The 17,631-nt window shown below is 37.4% G+C and overlaps 1 protein-coding gene across 2 annotated transcripts in view; it reads left to right on the top strand.

The window, feature by feature from the left end:
• The window catches only part of ZnT63C (solute carrier family 30 member 1), a 30,960-nt gene that overhangs the window by 1,364 nt on the left and 11,965 nt on the right, over positions 1-17,631 (top strand). The window contains exons 1-6 of one of the 2 annotated variants that reach the window (XM_022058084.2): positions 8,721-9,221; positions 15,030-15,219; positions 15,477-15,601; positions 15,717-15,814; positions 16,113-16,390; positions 17,133-17,392. In XM_022058084.2, coding sequence (XP_021913776.1) covers positions 15,043-15,219; positions 15,477-15,601; positions 15,717-15,814; positions 16,113-16,390; positions 17,133-17,392 — 938 coding nt within the window. In that variant the 5' untranslated portion in view covers positions 8,721-9,221; positions 15,030-15,042. Of the gene's footprint in view, positions 1-8,720; positions 9,222-15,029; positions 15,220-15,476; positions 15,602-15,716; positions 15,815-16,112; positions 16,391-17,132; positions 17,393-17,631 lie in introns of those variants that run through there. The other variant, XM_022058074.2, reaches the window with a different exon arrangement.

The raw sequence follows: 17,631 nt of genomic DNA, 5'->3' as shown, positions 1-17,631 counted from the left end.
CTATCTGTTTCCTAGGAACTATATTATTATTATTATCATTATTATAATTATATGATTATTGTATTTACTTTGTTGTGCTGCATCTGTAATTGGCCGACTGGCTGTTGATGCAGTTCTCTAATAAAAATAATTGAATTGAATTAATAATAAATTATTACTGTAAGAACTACATTTTTGTCCAATACAAAATATAGCTGGTCAGTGATTTAAATCGTACCTTCATAACAGAAGACAAGTAGAAATAAAATCACCAGATCCAAATAATAGCACCTATTCAAATTGGGGCATTAAAAACGTGGAGTTCATCAAGGTTCAGTACTTGGTGGTCTGCTTTTCATAATTTACATGAGTGACTTGTCGCCAACCATTAACTCTCGGTCTAAACCCATACTTTTTACACATAACACTAATATTATTTCACATCCAGAAACTGACTGTTTCTAAATTTGCTTGAATGATGTCATTGCTAGCTTGAACAAATGGATTAAAGCCAACACATTTACATTAAACTTTTACAAAACAAATTTTATGAAATTTTGTATTACTAACAAAAATTGTGTTTATAAAAGTATAGGGTATGAGGATAAAACAATTAAAGAAGTAGAAACAAACAAATTTTTTGGCCTAAAAATTGGGAGTAACTTAATTGGAAAATATGTGTTCAATACATTATCCTGAAAGTAGCTCAGCATGCATTGCTATGAGGACTGTCACGTCACTCATGAAAGCAGGAACTTTAAAATTAATAGTGGGTATACTTTCTTGTGTTTGCAATAATAATGTAGTCAACTGTAAATTACTGTTGTAACTATGTAATTTATATTTGTATTAGAAACAAGAATTGTATTTGTGCTATTACATTCTAAATCCTTGGCTTAGGCCTATGAATGATCTGTGGAATGTAATATTTTCTATTCTGTTTTATTGTGTCATAAATTGGTAGGGGAAAAGTAATTTGTAAGGTGACTTTTTAGAAAAACTTCAACGGAAGTTGCATGCAAGAAAGTCATTGAATATATGGTGGATACAAGAAGTGGATAAAACAAAGGGACAGTTTGAGAACATTGTGGAAAATTTTATTTGCTTCTGCTCTTCTTTGCTGTCAATAGTGTTTTTGTTATAAAGTGAAACTGATGAGGACCATGTTGAAATGTAATACCGATGTTGCATTGCAGTGAGACAACAGAGTATTAGCAAAACAATGGAGAAACAGTGACAGATAAACAGAATAGTTTGCTATAGAATATTGTTATATGTTGATGAAGTCAAGTGATATAATCTAATCATATCTGAGACAATTTGAAGTTCTGTAGTTTCATAGGATTTTAAAATTACGTAAATGGAAAAGTAATTAAAGTTAAAATGAACCATTGTTTAAAAGCAAGGTTAATATTTTGTAAGATTTAAGGTTTTCATGGGGGTGAGTCTGAAGATGGCTGTCTTCTGGGTTGTTGCGCTGTGTAGTCTGGTAGAAGTTTACTGACATTTCAGAGGTCCTTGCTGCCTCCATGCATTTCATATGTGAAGCACTGCACTGATTTTTATAACTTTTACTTGAAACAGTTTGGTGAACATTTATAAAAATAATTTCTGACTGATTTGTGTATATTTAAATTTCTGGAAATAGATGTTTATCTGTAGACAATGAACATTGATTACAGTGAGTAATGCACAGCAGACTAGAATACACTTGAAAAATATATGTAAACTGTTATAATGTACCATTCCACTCATGTTTGGTGTGTGCAAGTGGCTACATGAAAATGGAGCAAACCTTTGAGGATTTCTTTGTAATATAAATTGATAGAAGACTTTACTGTATTATATCTTGACTGATCTCATTGATAATTTGAATATGAATTATTTGCAGTATCTGAAGAGCATAACAATTAAGGCATAATGAATTTAAGATATTGCATGGCCTCCCATGTCTCTAATAAAATGGCTCTTTCACTTGGTAATAGTTCTGCCGTAATTAATCAGTAATCCGAAATTATTGTCAGAAGGATTGTGTAATCTTGTTTATCTTTGTGAAGTCTTAGAAGAAGTTAAATACATCATTCATAATAATATCATTTTCTTTGAACTTTGGAAGACGTCCTGATGTTACGTGATAATGCGTAGCAACAAAGTGCTATTGTCAAGTAAATACCTGTGACGTATGCCTAGAAAGTAACGTCCTTGATTACTAGATGACCGAAGAACTTCGTGCTTGTTCGGATTTGACGCAAACTTTATGGGTGATACGTTATTACACCAGTACTGTTATAAAATACAAAATAAATTAATAACGGTGCATCGAAATTGGAGTAGCGGAAACCGTTGACATTACATTATACTAATGGAAAAGACACGTTGAAATTCAACGTGATTTTGTTTTCGTATTCTCATCCATTAACCCCTTTCCGAGTTTCCTTTGCGTTTTCACGCCATTATCACTCATTTTCTATCTTTCCTTTGTACATTTATGTCCTTTTGAAATAACTGCAGCTGCCAAATTGTGGTATCACTTGCATGACTTTAAACATTTTGCCATCTAGCGTCGTTAATGAGAACTTGGTGAGTCACGTATAACACAGAGAGGCCTAGTCAAACACGTTTTAAATAATTTAAATAAAAGCTATGTTCTAAGATGTATATTAACTAGCTGCATGAATTGTTTTTGAGAAAATGGGTAACGTTTTGTTTGGGCTTCGTATAAGATATAGTTTCTTTTGCATCATTACGGATTAAGCTGTAGTGTTTTAGAAGACGTAATAGTGTAGACCCCAATATTAAATTTAGCCGAATTCCGTTAGAAATTTCGGAGATGCGAAGAACATATAAAATTCGTCTTTTCAGGGTATAATTGTCGTCACTGTGTAAAATCAGAACTCTTTCTGCTGTCAGGACTAATCATCTTACTGCCGGAGAATTTAATTGTCTATGCATGGCTGTGTCGTGGACATACTGGGTTTTCCTATTATAGATAGCAGGCAGATATGTTCAAGTTTATGTACATAGCTGAAAAGTGTCGGGATAAAATGATGTTCACATCTCTTTGTCATAAAACTATGACTTATTACTTCCTTCTGAGTTTGGGCTGGAGTACAGACTTGATACAGATCGCTGTGGGTTAATACACATCTAAAACGCAAATAGGCGAAACCTCCAAATCCAAAAATAGCTGAACACTCACTAACAGGATGAAGATCACAGAATATAGGGAAACAAAGTATAAGCTACTCACAAAGCTCAGATCATCGACCGTAGCAGACTGAAAGCAGATAAAACCACCTCCTGAATTTAGATCGACGTGGCTACTAGTTCCCTGGAAAGAAGCTGAAAGTATTAGTAACAGCAAGAATAATATCGTAATGAAATTTGAATTATGTAATGGTTCGTGTACAAGCCCCGAAATTAAAAGTTTTCTAATTCAATTACAAATTCTGTCAGTCTTCTAAAATTCTAATTAACTAGCTGAAAGCTAAATGGTAAGATAAAGTATTACTCTGTCGTACTAAATGATGTACCGTAAGATTAGTATTTGGGATTTTCACGGTTGTGAGTCCTAAGATGGCTGTCTTCTGGCTTGTAGCGCCGTGTAGTCTGGTAGAAGTTTACCATCTTTTCCGAGGTCCTTGTTGCCTCCATCATCTGCACTCATCGCCCTTTTGATTTAGGCAGGAAGGACCTCAGAAACATTGGTAAGCTTCTACCAGACAACACGGCGCTACAACCCAGAAGATAGCCAGTCAAGGTACCACATACTTAATGAAGTTGTTGCAGTAATGTAATTTTGTGGATTGGTCTTTCTTGAGAACTGAACATTCACTTAACTAAATTTCCCGTGTTTTATTGTGTTCACAAGACCCCGTAGCGTATTTATTTTGAGTCGGATTAATCCATTCCTCTTATGGAGTTTTGTTTAGAAATATTTATGTCATTGTCTTCGCATTGGTCTCATCCCTTCAGGGTTTCAGATGATTTTTTTTTACATTTATTAAATTTCCCATACCTGTTACACGTTCCTAGCCATTTAATATTTCTTTGACTTTCCCAAATAATATTTAGTTCATAGAATGACTGCAGTAGGGCACTGGTGTATTCATTGTAATGCGAGACAGAACGTTCTTTGCGTCACCAGTAAAAATCGTAACTTAGTTTCTGTGTTATACAGAATAAATGTTCATTGCCTTAGAATATTTTGTTACGCAGCTCCGCCCAACGACCATTATACACTCTTACCTGAAAACATCTGAGCCTGCGTAGCTCAGTCGGTATAGTGACTGGCTACGGACTGGGCGACCGGGGTTCGATCCCCGACGGAAGCAGAGGATTTTTCCTCTAGCCTCTGCGTCCTGACCGGCTCTGGGGTCCACCCAGCCTCCTCTACAATGGGTACCGGGGTCCTTTCCCGGGGGTAAAGCCGGCCGGGGCGTGATGCTAACCACTCACCCCCATCTAGTGCCGGGGTCAAGGAAGAGAGGAGCTATACCTCCACTCCCCCCAAGCGCCTACATGGCGTATAGTGGGACAAACTTTACTTTTACCTGAAAACATCACTCTTTTTTTCGTAACAAAAGGTGTTCGAACCGGTGACCTCTTTCATTCTTACAAGGACTGTATATAAACAAACCAGCAAGTGGCACTTAGTCCGTTAATGCACAGCGTACGTTGCTGTTACACCATATTTCCATACGAAGCGCTTGGAAGAAGACTAGCACAAGAGACAAGTTGTTGAGGACTGCATAAGAAAAAATCGAAGGCGTAGAACATTCGCGCTGTATATTTTATTGTCTGACGACTCACGGAAGTGGAAACGTGTTAGGAAGAAGCATAAGTTTTTTTCGTACTAGAAACATATTTCTGTGTAGGATCACTTATGGAACCGTTTAGGCACTTCATGAACACCCTGTAGATAATCGTGCAGGTGATTTGAAAAGTTACTAGTTTAGGAACAGGTATCTTGCTGGCATTGACCTCGTTTTGGTAACTTCTAGAAGCTGTTCGCGGTCAGTGTCGTCACGCAGATATTTCAGACATTTGTAAGACAGCAAGTCACTGCTACGAGCATTAATAAAATTGAAGAGTAGGTTGTTTGTTTTCAACATCCATACGCGGTGTACTGGTTGTAGATGAAAGATTATATTAAGGTTACATTTGTTAGCCTTCATAATGTTACAGAAGGAAATAGTGAACACATCGTTAGTTATTTTATTGTCTTATAACAGTCGTGCTCCATATTAAAATGGCCTTCGTACTAAAGCTCCTACGTTCGTTTGATTTAATTTGAATCATTGTATGCTGAGCCAAATTCTCAAATTATGGAACACGAGTATGTATGTATTAATACTTACATCATTTATACAAGTGTGCGTATATATTAAAAAAAGTTGTAATAGAGAGTCCGGAGAAAGATAGTTATTTTATGCACATATTTTGACGTAAATACGTCTATAAGGAAGGGTCATTCCTCAAAAAAGTGTTACGAAAAAGTGTAAGATCCGTATCAACAAATCGACAACAATGTGTAAATATGGACCGACAACAATGGTCAGCTTGCGTGCATTGTAATGTTACATTACTGCCGTCAACAATCCGCTTTCGTAACAAGATGGATGACATTGAAGATAACATTACATTACATTACAGAGACGTAAATATAATTTAAATACAGAGACGTATTTACGTAAAATTCTCCGGAACCGTGGTTCCACTGTAACGTTTTTATTTTACACAGACTTTTTAAAATTAAATCTGAAAGAGGCTTTACTGTTTGAGTGTGCTTGTTGTAACTTTTGAACACGTTGGCCGATATCTATGAAGTTGGATCATGCGATGAGATGTCTCCCAGACGTCATATTTTTAAATATAACCCACAGCCTTCATCGGCATAATGAGTCCCCCAATGTGAATTGAAAAATTACGTCTTACACTGAGTCAGTACAGTGACCGGGGTTCGATTCCTAGCAGATTTTTTCCCTTCATCTTGTTGACACCGGCTCTGGGTCCTGGAGGTAAAACGGCCTAGACGTGAAACTGACCACTGTTCCCTATATAGACCTATTCCAAGGTTAATGCGTTTAACGTTACATCCATTCACCCATATTTTATGTCGAAGTGCTTAATTAAGCACAAGGATTTTACCTTTTAGGCCACCTATTGATTATAACTCTGACAAGATCCCTGAATTGAGTTACATTCTCATCCAAAACTTAAATTTCATATTTAAGAATTCTAAGGTTACTCATCTTGAACTCTTTAAAGTTTAGTGGTAACCATGAATACCACCTGCTTTTGTAATAAACAGGGACTGTATTTTACGCACAGAATGTAGTTACGTGTTTCTTGTGATTTTCAGAGAAGGCGGGGGTTATGCCCTTAAACAGCATTATCAACTCCATATTTGTAACGATTAAATGTTTTCTTTGAGGTAGGGACTGGTGTATTCAGCCGAGTTGCAAATAAAGTCTTGTTTAGCGTAATTTTTTTTAAAGGTAATTACAAGTTGTACCATACAATCACGTTTATATTGCTTTAAAAAGTATAACGGTGGTTTGAAATATAGAACAGTTATTTTCCTTCACGTTATTCAATCTCTAATAACCAGATTCTGTTACGTCATGTCCTTTCCTCAGACGTAGATTTTCGTATGTACAAGTTTCTTAAAGCAAAGTTGTTCGAATCTTTGATCCCTTTCATGTATTATTTCTTGACTACAGAAGGTAAAAAGGTCATACAAAGTTTTCATATCGGTTATGTCTTCCTCTCTCCCCACCCCCCGTCAGTAATGTATAAGCTATTAACCAATTGCAGCGAAATTGCGACGACATGGTATACAAAAGTAATGCTATTGGAAACGTCTGTAAACTTCTACCAGACTGCACTGCGCAACACTCCATCTTACGTTTGAGTACAGTAACCAACACATTTTACCTTTTTAGCAGCTGATAGTGATGAAGTGACTTAATGTATTCATTCTCTCACGTGGATTACAACTCTGGTTTCGTAATACGGAAATTCTTTGTTATCCGGGTCACGTCCATCAGTACTTCGAGGGGGGAGGGGGTGGCGATGGAGCCAGGAGAAAGGTAAAACTAATTCGTGAAGCAGAGAGAAGGAGATTATGTTGGAAATTGGTTTCGCACCAGCATGTAACATCTTCGGTCATCTGCTATTTCTGTTTCCAGATTACCTGTCTTCTTATAATCGAAAAGGCGTGATTGTTAGGTTAGGTTTCCGACTAGAAAAAGGCGTTTTTTACCCTCAGAGTTACCAGCAATACTGTTTGTGTGTGTTGAATAGTATAATTATGGTGATGGTACTAATGTTTGTGTTTATGTTTCCGAAAGAAGTTGAAAGCATCATTTTTAGGTTAGACTAGAGCAGAGCGCTCCTTTCGGAGCTCCTCTGGGAGTTGGTCAAGTTTTAAAATCTTGTGCAAGAAACTAAACCAACCCCCCGAACGGGGGGTTAAAACACTAGACCAACCCCCCTTCGGGGGAGGTTGGTTGCGTTTTAAAATCTTGAGTAAGAAACTAAACCAACCAACCCCCCCCGAATGGGGGTTTTAAACACTTGACCAACCCCCCCCGGGGGGGGGGTTGATTGCGTTTTATAAATCTTGTGTAAGACACTGAACTAACCCCCCGAATGGAGGGTTAAAACACTTGACCAATTCCCCTTCAGGGGGGGGGGGGTTGGTCAAGTGTTTAAAAAGCAACCAACCCCCTTCTTCAGGGGGTTTGGTTGCGTTTTAAAATCTTAAGTAAGACACTAAACTATTGGGTACATGTCCTACTTCCTTGGATTTCAGATCGTGCACGCACAGTTAGTTTAGTGTCTCATTCAAGTGTTTTAACCCTTGAGTAAGAAACTAAACCAACTCCTCCTCCGGGGGGTTTCAAATCCTAGACGTGAAACGTTCCTCGTTAACGTTAGTCACCACGTGCATGACGTCAGAATGCAGATCACTCTCGTCAGATTTACTGCCGTGATAATTTCAAACCTAAGAACGTTTTAATATGCTCTGTTGTATTGTAAAACTGAGTTCACATAACTGGTATCATTATCCTGTCGTTTTGTTAGAACGCACGTGTACTTAGTATAAATTATTTCCGAATGTGTTACGTCATCTTCATAGCAAAATCAAAATTAGTCAAGACATGCATTGTGTCTTCTGCGATGCTACACCGTGTAATGTGGTAGATGCTGATGATGAGGGTGGTAATGATGTAGGAATCACTCTTCTCAAAGATCGGTCAGTATCTGCAACATTACGTTAGCCGTACCAAACCTTCATACCGCTGTCATTAAGTTAAAGAGTTTACTCCTGACACCCGGGATTTGATTCTTAATACGAGCTCTGTGAATTTATCTATTTGTCAAGTTTTGAATGACTCTAGGATTTTCCCGGGGCGATTTTTTAAAGATAAAAACGATCGAAGCATATTTCTAATATAAAATATAAATTAAATGAGTGTTGATATCATAGTGGGTAAGAATTTGCTAAATTGTTTTATAAAACGAAAGAAATATGTATATAATAATGTGCTATAAATATTTGTGTTCAAGGCAAATTGCCATTGTGCTGAAATAGCAAATGGTCGTTCATCAACGTAAGGTTAGCAAGCCGTTCGTTCAAATGGCCATGGAACCACGTGGCAAGTATGAAAGCAAATGTTTTCACTCTCATTTCGTCCTCTAACTTACTAGCGGCAGCGTCTCGCAATTCACTTCCAGGAGAGTTCTGGAAGTAAGCCATGGTAGTGGTCGCGTCATAGTTCTTAGTACTGTGATTGTTCATATTATCCCTACTTCAATATTGATTCTGTTTCCTCATTGGTTTAACCAAGTCAGTATTCATCGGATTTCTTGAAATTTTTGAGATATGAACAATGAAGAGAAGCCTTGGTTTTAGATGATGTGATCTGTCGTGTCGTTTCCTACTCGTTTATATGCATTCGGTATGTGGTTAGTGTGGATGTGCCGTGTGCAACCAAAGGAGGTCGTTCAGTAACATCCAGTTGTCTTGTAGAGTTCCCGTGTGGCTGTGATCTCACTCTTAATGTATTTCTAACGTGGTTTACTGAACAGATTATCCGTTACAAGATATAATCGTTTTGAAATGAAATTAATCCAGTGACCAGTGACTACAGTTTCATATTTGTGTCCTCAAAACGTTTGATAGTGTGTTTCTGTGTTCTGACGTACTTTTTTTTTCTTATCAGCGTTGACACGTAAGTAACTCTATTATTCTTGTCATTGTTTTATTTATTAATTATCTACACGTGTGTCCCATAAACAGTTTAGTTCTGTTTGAAGGAAATAGTGTTTTTTCGAAAAACGAAGCTTTAATTCAACAAATATGAATTCTGTAAATTAAATCGGATATACACGTTTAAACAAGAGTTTAAAAACCCGTGTTATCTTGGTTTATAAAACTAAAATCCTTTGTATATGTATTTTTGTGTAAAATCTACAGTATAATTTTTTTGCGTAAATACGTCTATATGGAAGAGTCAGTGTCATTCCGCAAAAAGTGTAACGAAAAAGTGTAAGAAAAATGTGTAAGATGGTTTACCTAGGAAACGTCGAGTTTACTCGGCATTGTTGTTACCTAGGAAATGTTACATTACATTACATTACTTTACATTCAGCTATCCACGGTGGTCTAGCGGTTAGAACGCTGGCCTTGTAATCCTGGGGTCTCGGGTTCGATTCCCGGCGGTGCCCGAATTTATAACTTGTGTTGGGCAAGGCCGTGGTCTAGGCAGCATGGAGTTTTCCTCCGGGGGTTCCCCGGTTTCTCCGTGGCATCCCAACAATTACTCCATTCACACACAGAAGAAGGCAATGGCAAACCACTTCTGGATCATCTGCCAAGAACGTATATGAACAGGTCCCAGTCCGAGAAAAGGATGGAAGGATCCTGTTCATATGGGCCTGTCGTCAGACAGAACACTAAATAAAATAACATTCATCTACCACAGACCCATCTTAAGCGTAACTAATTCAAGTTAAATAAGCAATGTCTTAATCAAACTTATCTCAATTGTAAAGCGGGTATAAAGGAAATATTTAGAATAAAGCCAATATATAAACTTCCTTTCCGTATAGACGTATTTACGTCAAATTCTCCGGAACCGTGGTTCAACTGACAATTTTTTCCTTAGGAGTTTGTACCAACGATTGTTAATAGATAATTTGACTGTGAATTTGAAATCGGCGCTTCGTAGTCTGAAAGGGGTGTCTGTGTACTAAACCAATAGTAACGCAGTGGGCGTTTTTTGATCTGCACGACGAAGTTCAGGCCGAGCCATCGTTCAGTTCTGTTCATACGTTCGTAATATTTGTGACTTCAGCAAACATAACTTAATTTTCTTCGGCATTTTATCTCTATATTTAATTGATATTATTGAATTTATTATCTGTGTCCAGAGGTATGAATTGTGTGAAATGTCAGGAATTTGACCTTGTTTCGAATTTTATTTTCCTCCTGAAGAATGTAGGCTTATTGGAGAAATCGAACCTGTGTTCTGTGTAAGATATGGGAACTTAGATACTTAAGAATTTAAGTTCTACATTGCTTTATTGCATAACTGCTTTTATGTGTTGTATTTCTGATCTTCCATTGAAGATTCTGTGACATGTACGCCTACAATGTTTCGTCTGTGTATGGAGTCACTACTCGTGAATCATACTTATAATGACACGGCCGTCTATATTCACATTGACTATTCTTAAAGCTGATAACTTTATCATACGTCCGGCCTGTTTGGTATATTGGAGCCTAAAATTGCAAGACCCTTGTAAATTACCCAGTTGTTAGAACCTTGTCATTTGGGTCATGGTAGTTCGTTTTTTCGACAGTTGTGATTGGACTGATAGTTTCCAGCCATTGTGCCAAGTTTAGTATTAATCGTCCAGTTAAAAATATGTTTTATGGCAACACACGTCCAGAAATTGAAAGAGCTACAAGGTAGGCGTATTTCTTTATACTTTTATTGAGTAGTTTAAAAGGCATTTACCGAAATATAATCGTGTCACTGTTTTAATTGGTTCCTGAATATTTATTTTTAAACAGTTGCCTACACCTTAAAGCCTCTTTCCATCATATTTCCAGTGACAGATCACGCCGCCAGAAATCGCCCCCAAGAAATGAATTCCATCCCAATAACCCGAAATTGGCAAACACATTTTTAATTCTGTCTCTTGAAAAATTCTCTGAGTAATTTTTTTATTCCCTTCATCTGATATATAGCATTTCGTAATCACAAGTATTTGTATGCATGAACGCGTATGTGTTGACAGGCTTCGTTTAACAATATTCATATAATAAACCCTAATAGAAGTACAGATTTATTTGACGGGCGTCAAATCGTAAACATACAAAATAAATTAACATTAAGTCCAACATGCTCGTCTTATTTTATCCGTTATTTTCGGTCTTTTTTTTTTCGTTTGTTAGAAATACATATGAAATGTACGTGTTTTTATTTACCATAAATTTTAACAATAACACCCAGTACCAAATTTAACGGAAATCCGTTCATGCACAGTCGTTATTACGCACTCGTACATGAGACCCGGAGAAGCGGATGTACGTTTGCCTGCATGTTGTTGAGAAATACCTAAAAATACATTACTGCTACTGCCGAAGAATCAGTAGCAGTATGATCCATGAGCCCTGACTTTTCATAACTTTGTAGAATATTTAAGTCTGCGTTAGAAATTCACCTGGCAGATATTCTTAAAGTGTTCAGAACCCTGACGACAAAAAGTCGACACCAAAACAAAGAATGTACGTGTTATGGCAGGTGTAGTTTTGGAATTTGTGTACCTTATTATTCCAATTTTTAGACCACAGTCTTATGCAGAGGACTTATGTGGATTTGTAAATCGACAAGGGTTTGAGGTAGGAATCGTGTCTGGAAAGTGAGGCGAATTTTTTATTGGTACTTACTGAGAGCGCAATGACTTAATGGGTTCTGAGATATACTGTACTCATTATTGGCCTCTGCACTAATTGGATTTATTTTAGCTTAACTCTCCGTCTGATTTATTCCCAGGGAGAGCCAGGTACCCCCAAGAGACTGGGTGGTCTGCTCGTCTGTACGTAGCGAGGAGAAAAAGCTCTGGTCCCTGCCGGGAATCGATTGTCGAGTCCATAGTCTAGTCTGTACTGACTTGAGTTACCCAACTCATTATCTGCAATAAGTATGGAAAATCACGAAACATCCCATTGGAGCCCCTTAACATGATTGGAAGTCCGCTTATGACAGTTAACAATAGAGCTTAATTAACTTGTTGATCTGAAATTTATTCTTTTGCTTTTATAGGGATTTTATGATGAAATAATTATATTAAAAATTTTCTAAGAACTAGACCCAGTCAGTCATTTTACTGTTATTGAATCATTGAAGTACTATCGACTCAATTGTTTTATACGTGTGATAGTTGGCTATAAAATGCATCTTCACTCAGAAAATGCGTAAATATCAAATGACAGTTGTACATTTGAACAAGAGCTATCTTAACGTTGCGCGTTATTGTAAGAACAGCTTTTACCAAATGTGATTTAAGTTTTATTTGAGCTTCGTGTAGAGCAGCGATAGGATTCAAAATCATATTCACCGGACAACTTAATTCGAAATAGCGCGTACATATTAAATTACTTTTGGTAAAGAAAACTTTGGAATTGTAAGTGTAGTACGCCTTTCCGATATTGTTATAATACACGATTATTCGTACTAACTACCAACTTCATGAAAGAGTCCTTGAGAACCGAATAGTGTGTTCCGCTAGTCAAGAAATTCCATGCCTTTTATGGAAGCTGACATTTATTTCCGCGTTCGCAAGAGCTTGCCACCAATCCCTATCCTGAGCCAGATGAATCCAGTCAACACCCCCAAACCCAATTTCCCTAAGATCTATTTTAAGACAAAGTTACGTCATCGAAGTATCACCAAGAGACCAAGATTTACTTGCGCCGAAAAAAGTTTTATAAATAGTGATCTAGACCAGTGGTATTCAACCATTTTTTGTTCGCGTACCCCCAGATATAATTTCTCTTCAACTTTGTACCCCCAAAGTTGTTGGTGTATAATGCAAGTTGTACATCGTATATAAAATCTACATCTAAAATAAATTAAATAAATTACATTACTGATTATTCAGTGTTTATCATAAAATAATATTTTTTTTTTTTAAATTTCACGTACCCCCTAAGATGTCTTCGCGTACCTCCGGGGGTACGCGTACCCCAGGTTGAATACCACTGATCTAGACTTTGGAACATTCGATCTTGAAGTCTTTAATTTAGAAACTTCTTATCTTTAATTCGAGCTGGGGAAGTTTAGTGTTTGATTAGCTACGGACTGGATGTCAGGGTTTCGATTCTCTGCAAGGACAGGGTCTTGTCATTATCACGGCGTCCAGAACCTACCAGATCTATCTAACTAGTACTTTGGGCTCTTCATCCGGTATTGAAGCTGTTGGAGCATGCTGTTGATCGTTTCCATATAGTGCCGGTGTTGAGAACGCTTTCTGGTGCACCCCACCCCCATACGTAGTAATAACGTGTTACTTATAGTTGTCAGTATTTATGCCAGCCTTAAATGCGTCGTGCTTTTAGGAGCTTGGTAATATACAATGTATAGTTATGATGTACGTATATATAAGCTATGCTATGCTGTTTGACATTTGATGCATGATATTTTGCGATAATACTAATTCTTATTGGTGATGCAAGAAAGGAAGTAGGTGCTTTTTGTATTTTTTGTAGTTAATTGTACTAATAATATTAAAATATGCCAAGTAACCTATTTGCATATCAGCAATTTTTTTGTTTTTGTGTAGATGTGAAACGTGTTTTTCTCACGAAGGCAAAAAGAAACATGTATTTATGATTAAACTGACTTCAGCGACGTTTTGGAAAGTCTGTTATGTTATGTTCATTGGATTAAGATTAGTTTGTTCCAGAACAATTCTGAGTTTACCTCCGTTGAACTAGGCCCAACAGAGTAGATTTCACTCTCCTTCCTGATAACAGCTTAGCAGCTTCCGAAACTATGGAAAATTCCAAAATATGTTACTTTGATAATATACTTTTGTCACTTTAGTTTAGATTTGTATAGACTGAATATATGTGCTGCGCAGAATATTGGGACCTCAGGAAGACGTAACAGGATAATAGATAAAATTATTTAATGAGAGGATACATTATTTGTACTTTTCGCCGATTATTATTAAGGTGATCAAATTTTGGTTGTAAATTCTGAAGGCAAGATGCCGCTTACAGAGATTGTATTCTGGTGAATCTAAAAAATATATATAAGCGTGTGAGGTTATGTACACAATTTATTTCATACAGAATAGTATGGAGTGGCGGGCTGTTTTGAATACGGTAATTAACCTTCAGGTTCAGTATACAGAGGGAAATTTCTTGACTGTTTTAAGAGTCGAAAATGGCTCTCTCGATTCGTTGATATCGATACCGATGTACGTGTTCATGAGCGCCAGTAATTTAAAGCATTATCGGTATGTAAGATTTTGCTTTGTTTTGCTTGTAACGTGCTCATATTCTTACTTTCAACAAGAGTTCTTGTTTCGTATGCTTGATGACACGTTTATTATCCTTTGAATCCATGGTTCATACGTAGTAAGATTAGGTTTCACAATCGAATTCTTTCGACTTCTGAACACGATACTGAAACACGAAAGATAAACATTACTGACTCACGTAGAATTGGTGTGTTTTATATTTTCTTTTCAACGAAGTGCATAAAATTAACTTATACTCGCTACTGTCACACGTTCTTTATACACATTTTACTTTATTTTTAACAACTAGCATGCTACGTGTTTTGACCTGTTTTCGGTTATCTTTAATCTCTATTTTTTCAGGAACTTCATACATGCACTGTGAACTTCATTTCCCAGCCGTTTTATGGGAATTTAGGGGCAGTACCTCCATATCTCTTGTGCCTACCATAATTATACATTCACATTTGCGTCTCACTGCCACTGCAATTTTTTTGTTGCAGGGTGAACAGAGTGATGGGGCGATTCACTGGGAAGAAATGCCGCCTCGTGTCGATGTTTTGGCTTACTCTCTTCTTCTTCCTGGTAGAGATTGTGGTAGGGTATGTGACCAACTCCATGGCACTTGTTGCAGACAGTTTTCACATGCTGAGTGATGTTGCTGCGCTGGTTGTGGCCTTCCTTTCTGTTAAGGTAAGAGAAAATAAATATTTAGTTCTGTGTATGAAAATATATTTCTAAATAACCTGACACTTTCATTCTTATCGCCACTTTTATTATTGAATCTCCTTGGTAAACTGATTACGGAACACCCTCACCATTTTATGTGGGTTATATTAATGAAAAATCTTTCAGATATCAGAACTACGACGCACAAAATTTTGACATTATGACCTCTCCTGTGTGCTAGTTGTGTTTTATATTTGTACATCGAAGGTTTGTCTTTGTAGATGTCTCCAAAGAAATGGTCAAAGAATACATTTGGCTGGGCCCGAGCTGAAGTGTTGGGAGCATTGGTAAATGCCGTATTCCTCGTTGCATTGTGCTTCTCTATAACAGTAGAAGCTTGCAAAAGGTTAGCAGAGTTTTAAATCATTTATATACATTGGTACATTCCAGTGGCATTTTATTGTATGCATGAGATAACTAAAACCATTCCGTTTGCTCATTGAGTTTGTCTTGTTTTTTAGATTCATCGAGGTTGAAGAGATTCATGAGCCGAGACTTATAGTTGTAGTAGGAGTATTGGGATTGTTAGTGAATATTGTTGGTCTTTTCTTGTTCCATGGTAAGTAGGAAGCTTTTAAGATGACTGTCTTCAGATACACTGCCATAAAACCTAAAATCATGTTTTGTGCCTTATTTAAGAGCTTTTTGGTGTTTATCGTTGGTAGATTGTAACATTTTTATTTTGCACGTATTATTTTCACGTTTTCCATCAAACCGGTGATTTAATTGTGGTTAAATTTTATATTTAAATGGTCTTTAACCTTTATTACACTGGAATAAGTGATTTTAGTCCCCCATACTATGCTGCCGATAGCTGGTCTTCCCTTATTTGTTAAATGTCTCATTTTGTCTTACAGAACATGGTAACACACATGGACATTCTCACGGAGGTTTCTCACGGAGCCACACGCGACTAACACACTTAGTAGCGACAGATGATAATGAAAATGACGAAACCTTCCAGCCACCAGTGCCACCTGCCCCTTCCTCAGTACTGGGTTCTGACAGGATGAAAGAAGGACGATGCCAACAATCACATGATTCAAATCCTGCTTCGCAGATGAACATGCGTGGTGTATTTCTTCACGTTATGGCTGATGCATTGGGCTCCGTCATAGTAATCGCTTCTGCCTCAGTGGGTATAAGTTGCATTTTCCCCCCTAACTTATTCAAGTCATGTACGATAAGCAACGAACTGAAATCTCATTTAATACTGTCGTGAGTTTATGTCCCAATGAAGATGTTTTCTATAGCTCGGAAACTAAGCATGACAGAAAAATCATGCAAAGAACAAAATTGTTTGTTTCGGTGAGGAGATTAAGGTCGCGAAAACAAAAATTGTCCTAGGTTTGTGTCTCAGTGAAGATGTTGGGTTTAGGGATGATGATAATTATTTTCTATGATATTTAGTGATAAGTATCGAATTATCAGGCCTATTGTAAGCTTTAGGCAATAATGATTGTTAAGAAATGTAAGCATTCATCAAATTTCCATGCAGTAGCTACTGGTAGGGCCTCCGTAGCCAGATTGGTCGAGGGGGAGAGGTCAGACTAAGACAGGTACCCTGGTCCTCCAGGTTGGGGGTTGGTCGCAAGGCTAACAACCTTGCACCGTAAAAAGGAAGATGTTTCGAAACCTCAATCAAAGCCTCGGACAGACAGACCTAACAGAGGACTGAATGGAAGAGGATAATTGAGGAAGCCATGGACCGAACACGGACCGGAGAACCATAGAAGAAGAAGAAGAAGAAGAAGAAGAAGAAGAAGAAGCACTGCGGGCACTGCTAGTTTATTATAAAGAGTCGCGTGGTTTGCATGTCTACATTGTATTTGGGATATTGTAGGGAATTATCGCCATGAATACATGTTATGTTGCAGATAGTATACCTCACAGACTGGGAGTACAAATACTACATTGATCCAGCATTAAGCCTGCTGCTTGTGTTGCTGATTCTGCGATCAGTGTGGCCACTACTACAGGAATCTGCTTTGATCCTACTGCAGACCGTTCCAACTCATATACAAGTGGATGCCATACAACGTCGCCTACTAGATAAGGTGGATGGTGTTCTAGCTGTGCATGAGTTCCACGTGTGGCAGCTGGCAGGAGATCGTATTATTGCTTCAGCACATATAAGGTAACTTAACAGGTATAATCCTGTGAAGCCAGTTGGTAACTGTATGATCATCCGCGTTAAGAGTCGGTAATGCTGCATTTTATTGGTTTTGTATGATTCTCAGTGTAAACGGCATTAACCAGTTGATAATTGTAATGGCGAAGGGTTGTGTTCTTGGTTATTTAAAACAGTGATCATAAAATATTGAGACAGACTAGCTCTGAGGACCCCATACACTAGATGCTACAGGTGCATTGTTT

The sequence above is a fragment of the Zootermopsis nevadensis genome, unplaced genomic scaffold, assembly GCF_977971745.1.
Source record: "Zootermopsis nevadensis isolate Lab colony 2312 unplaced genomic scaffold, Znev_1.0 Znev_ptg000012l, whole genome shotgun sequence".
Lineage (NCBI taxonomy): Eukaryota > Metazoa > Arthropoda > Insecta > Blattodea > Termopsidae > Zootermopsis > Zootermopsis nevadensis.
Note: the sequence above shows the minus strand (reverse complement) of the source record. Positions and strands in the feature narration are given on the sequence as shown.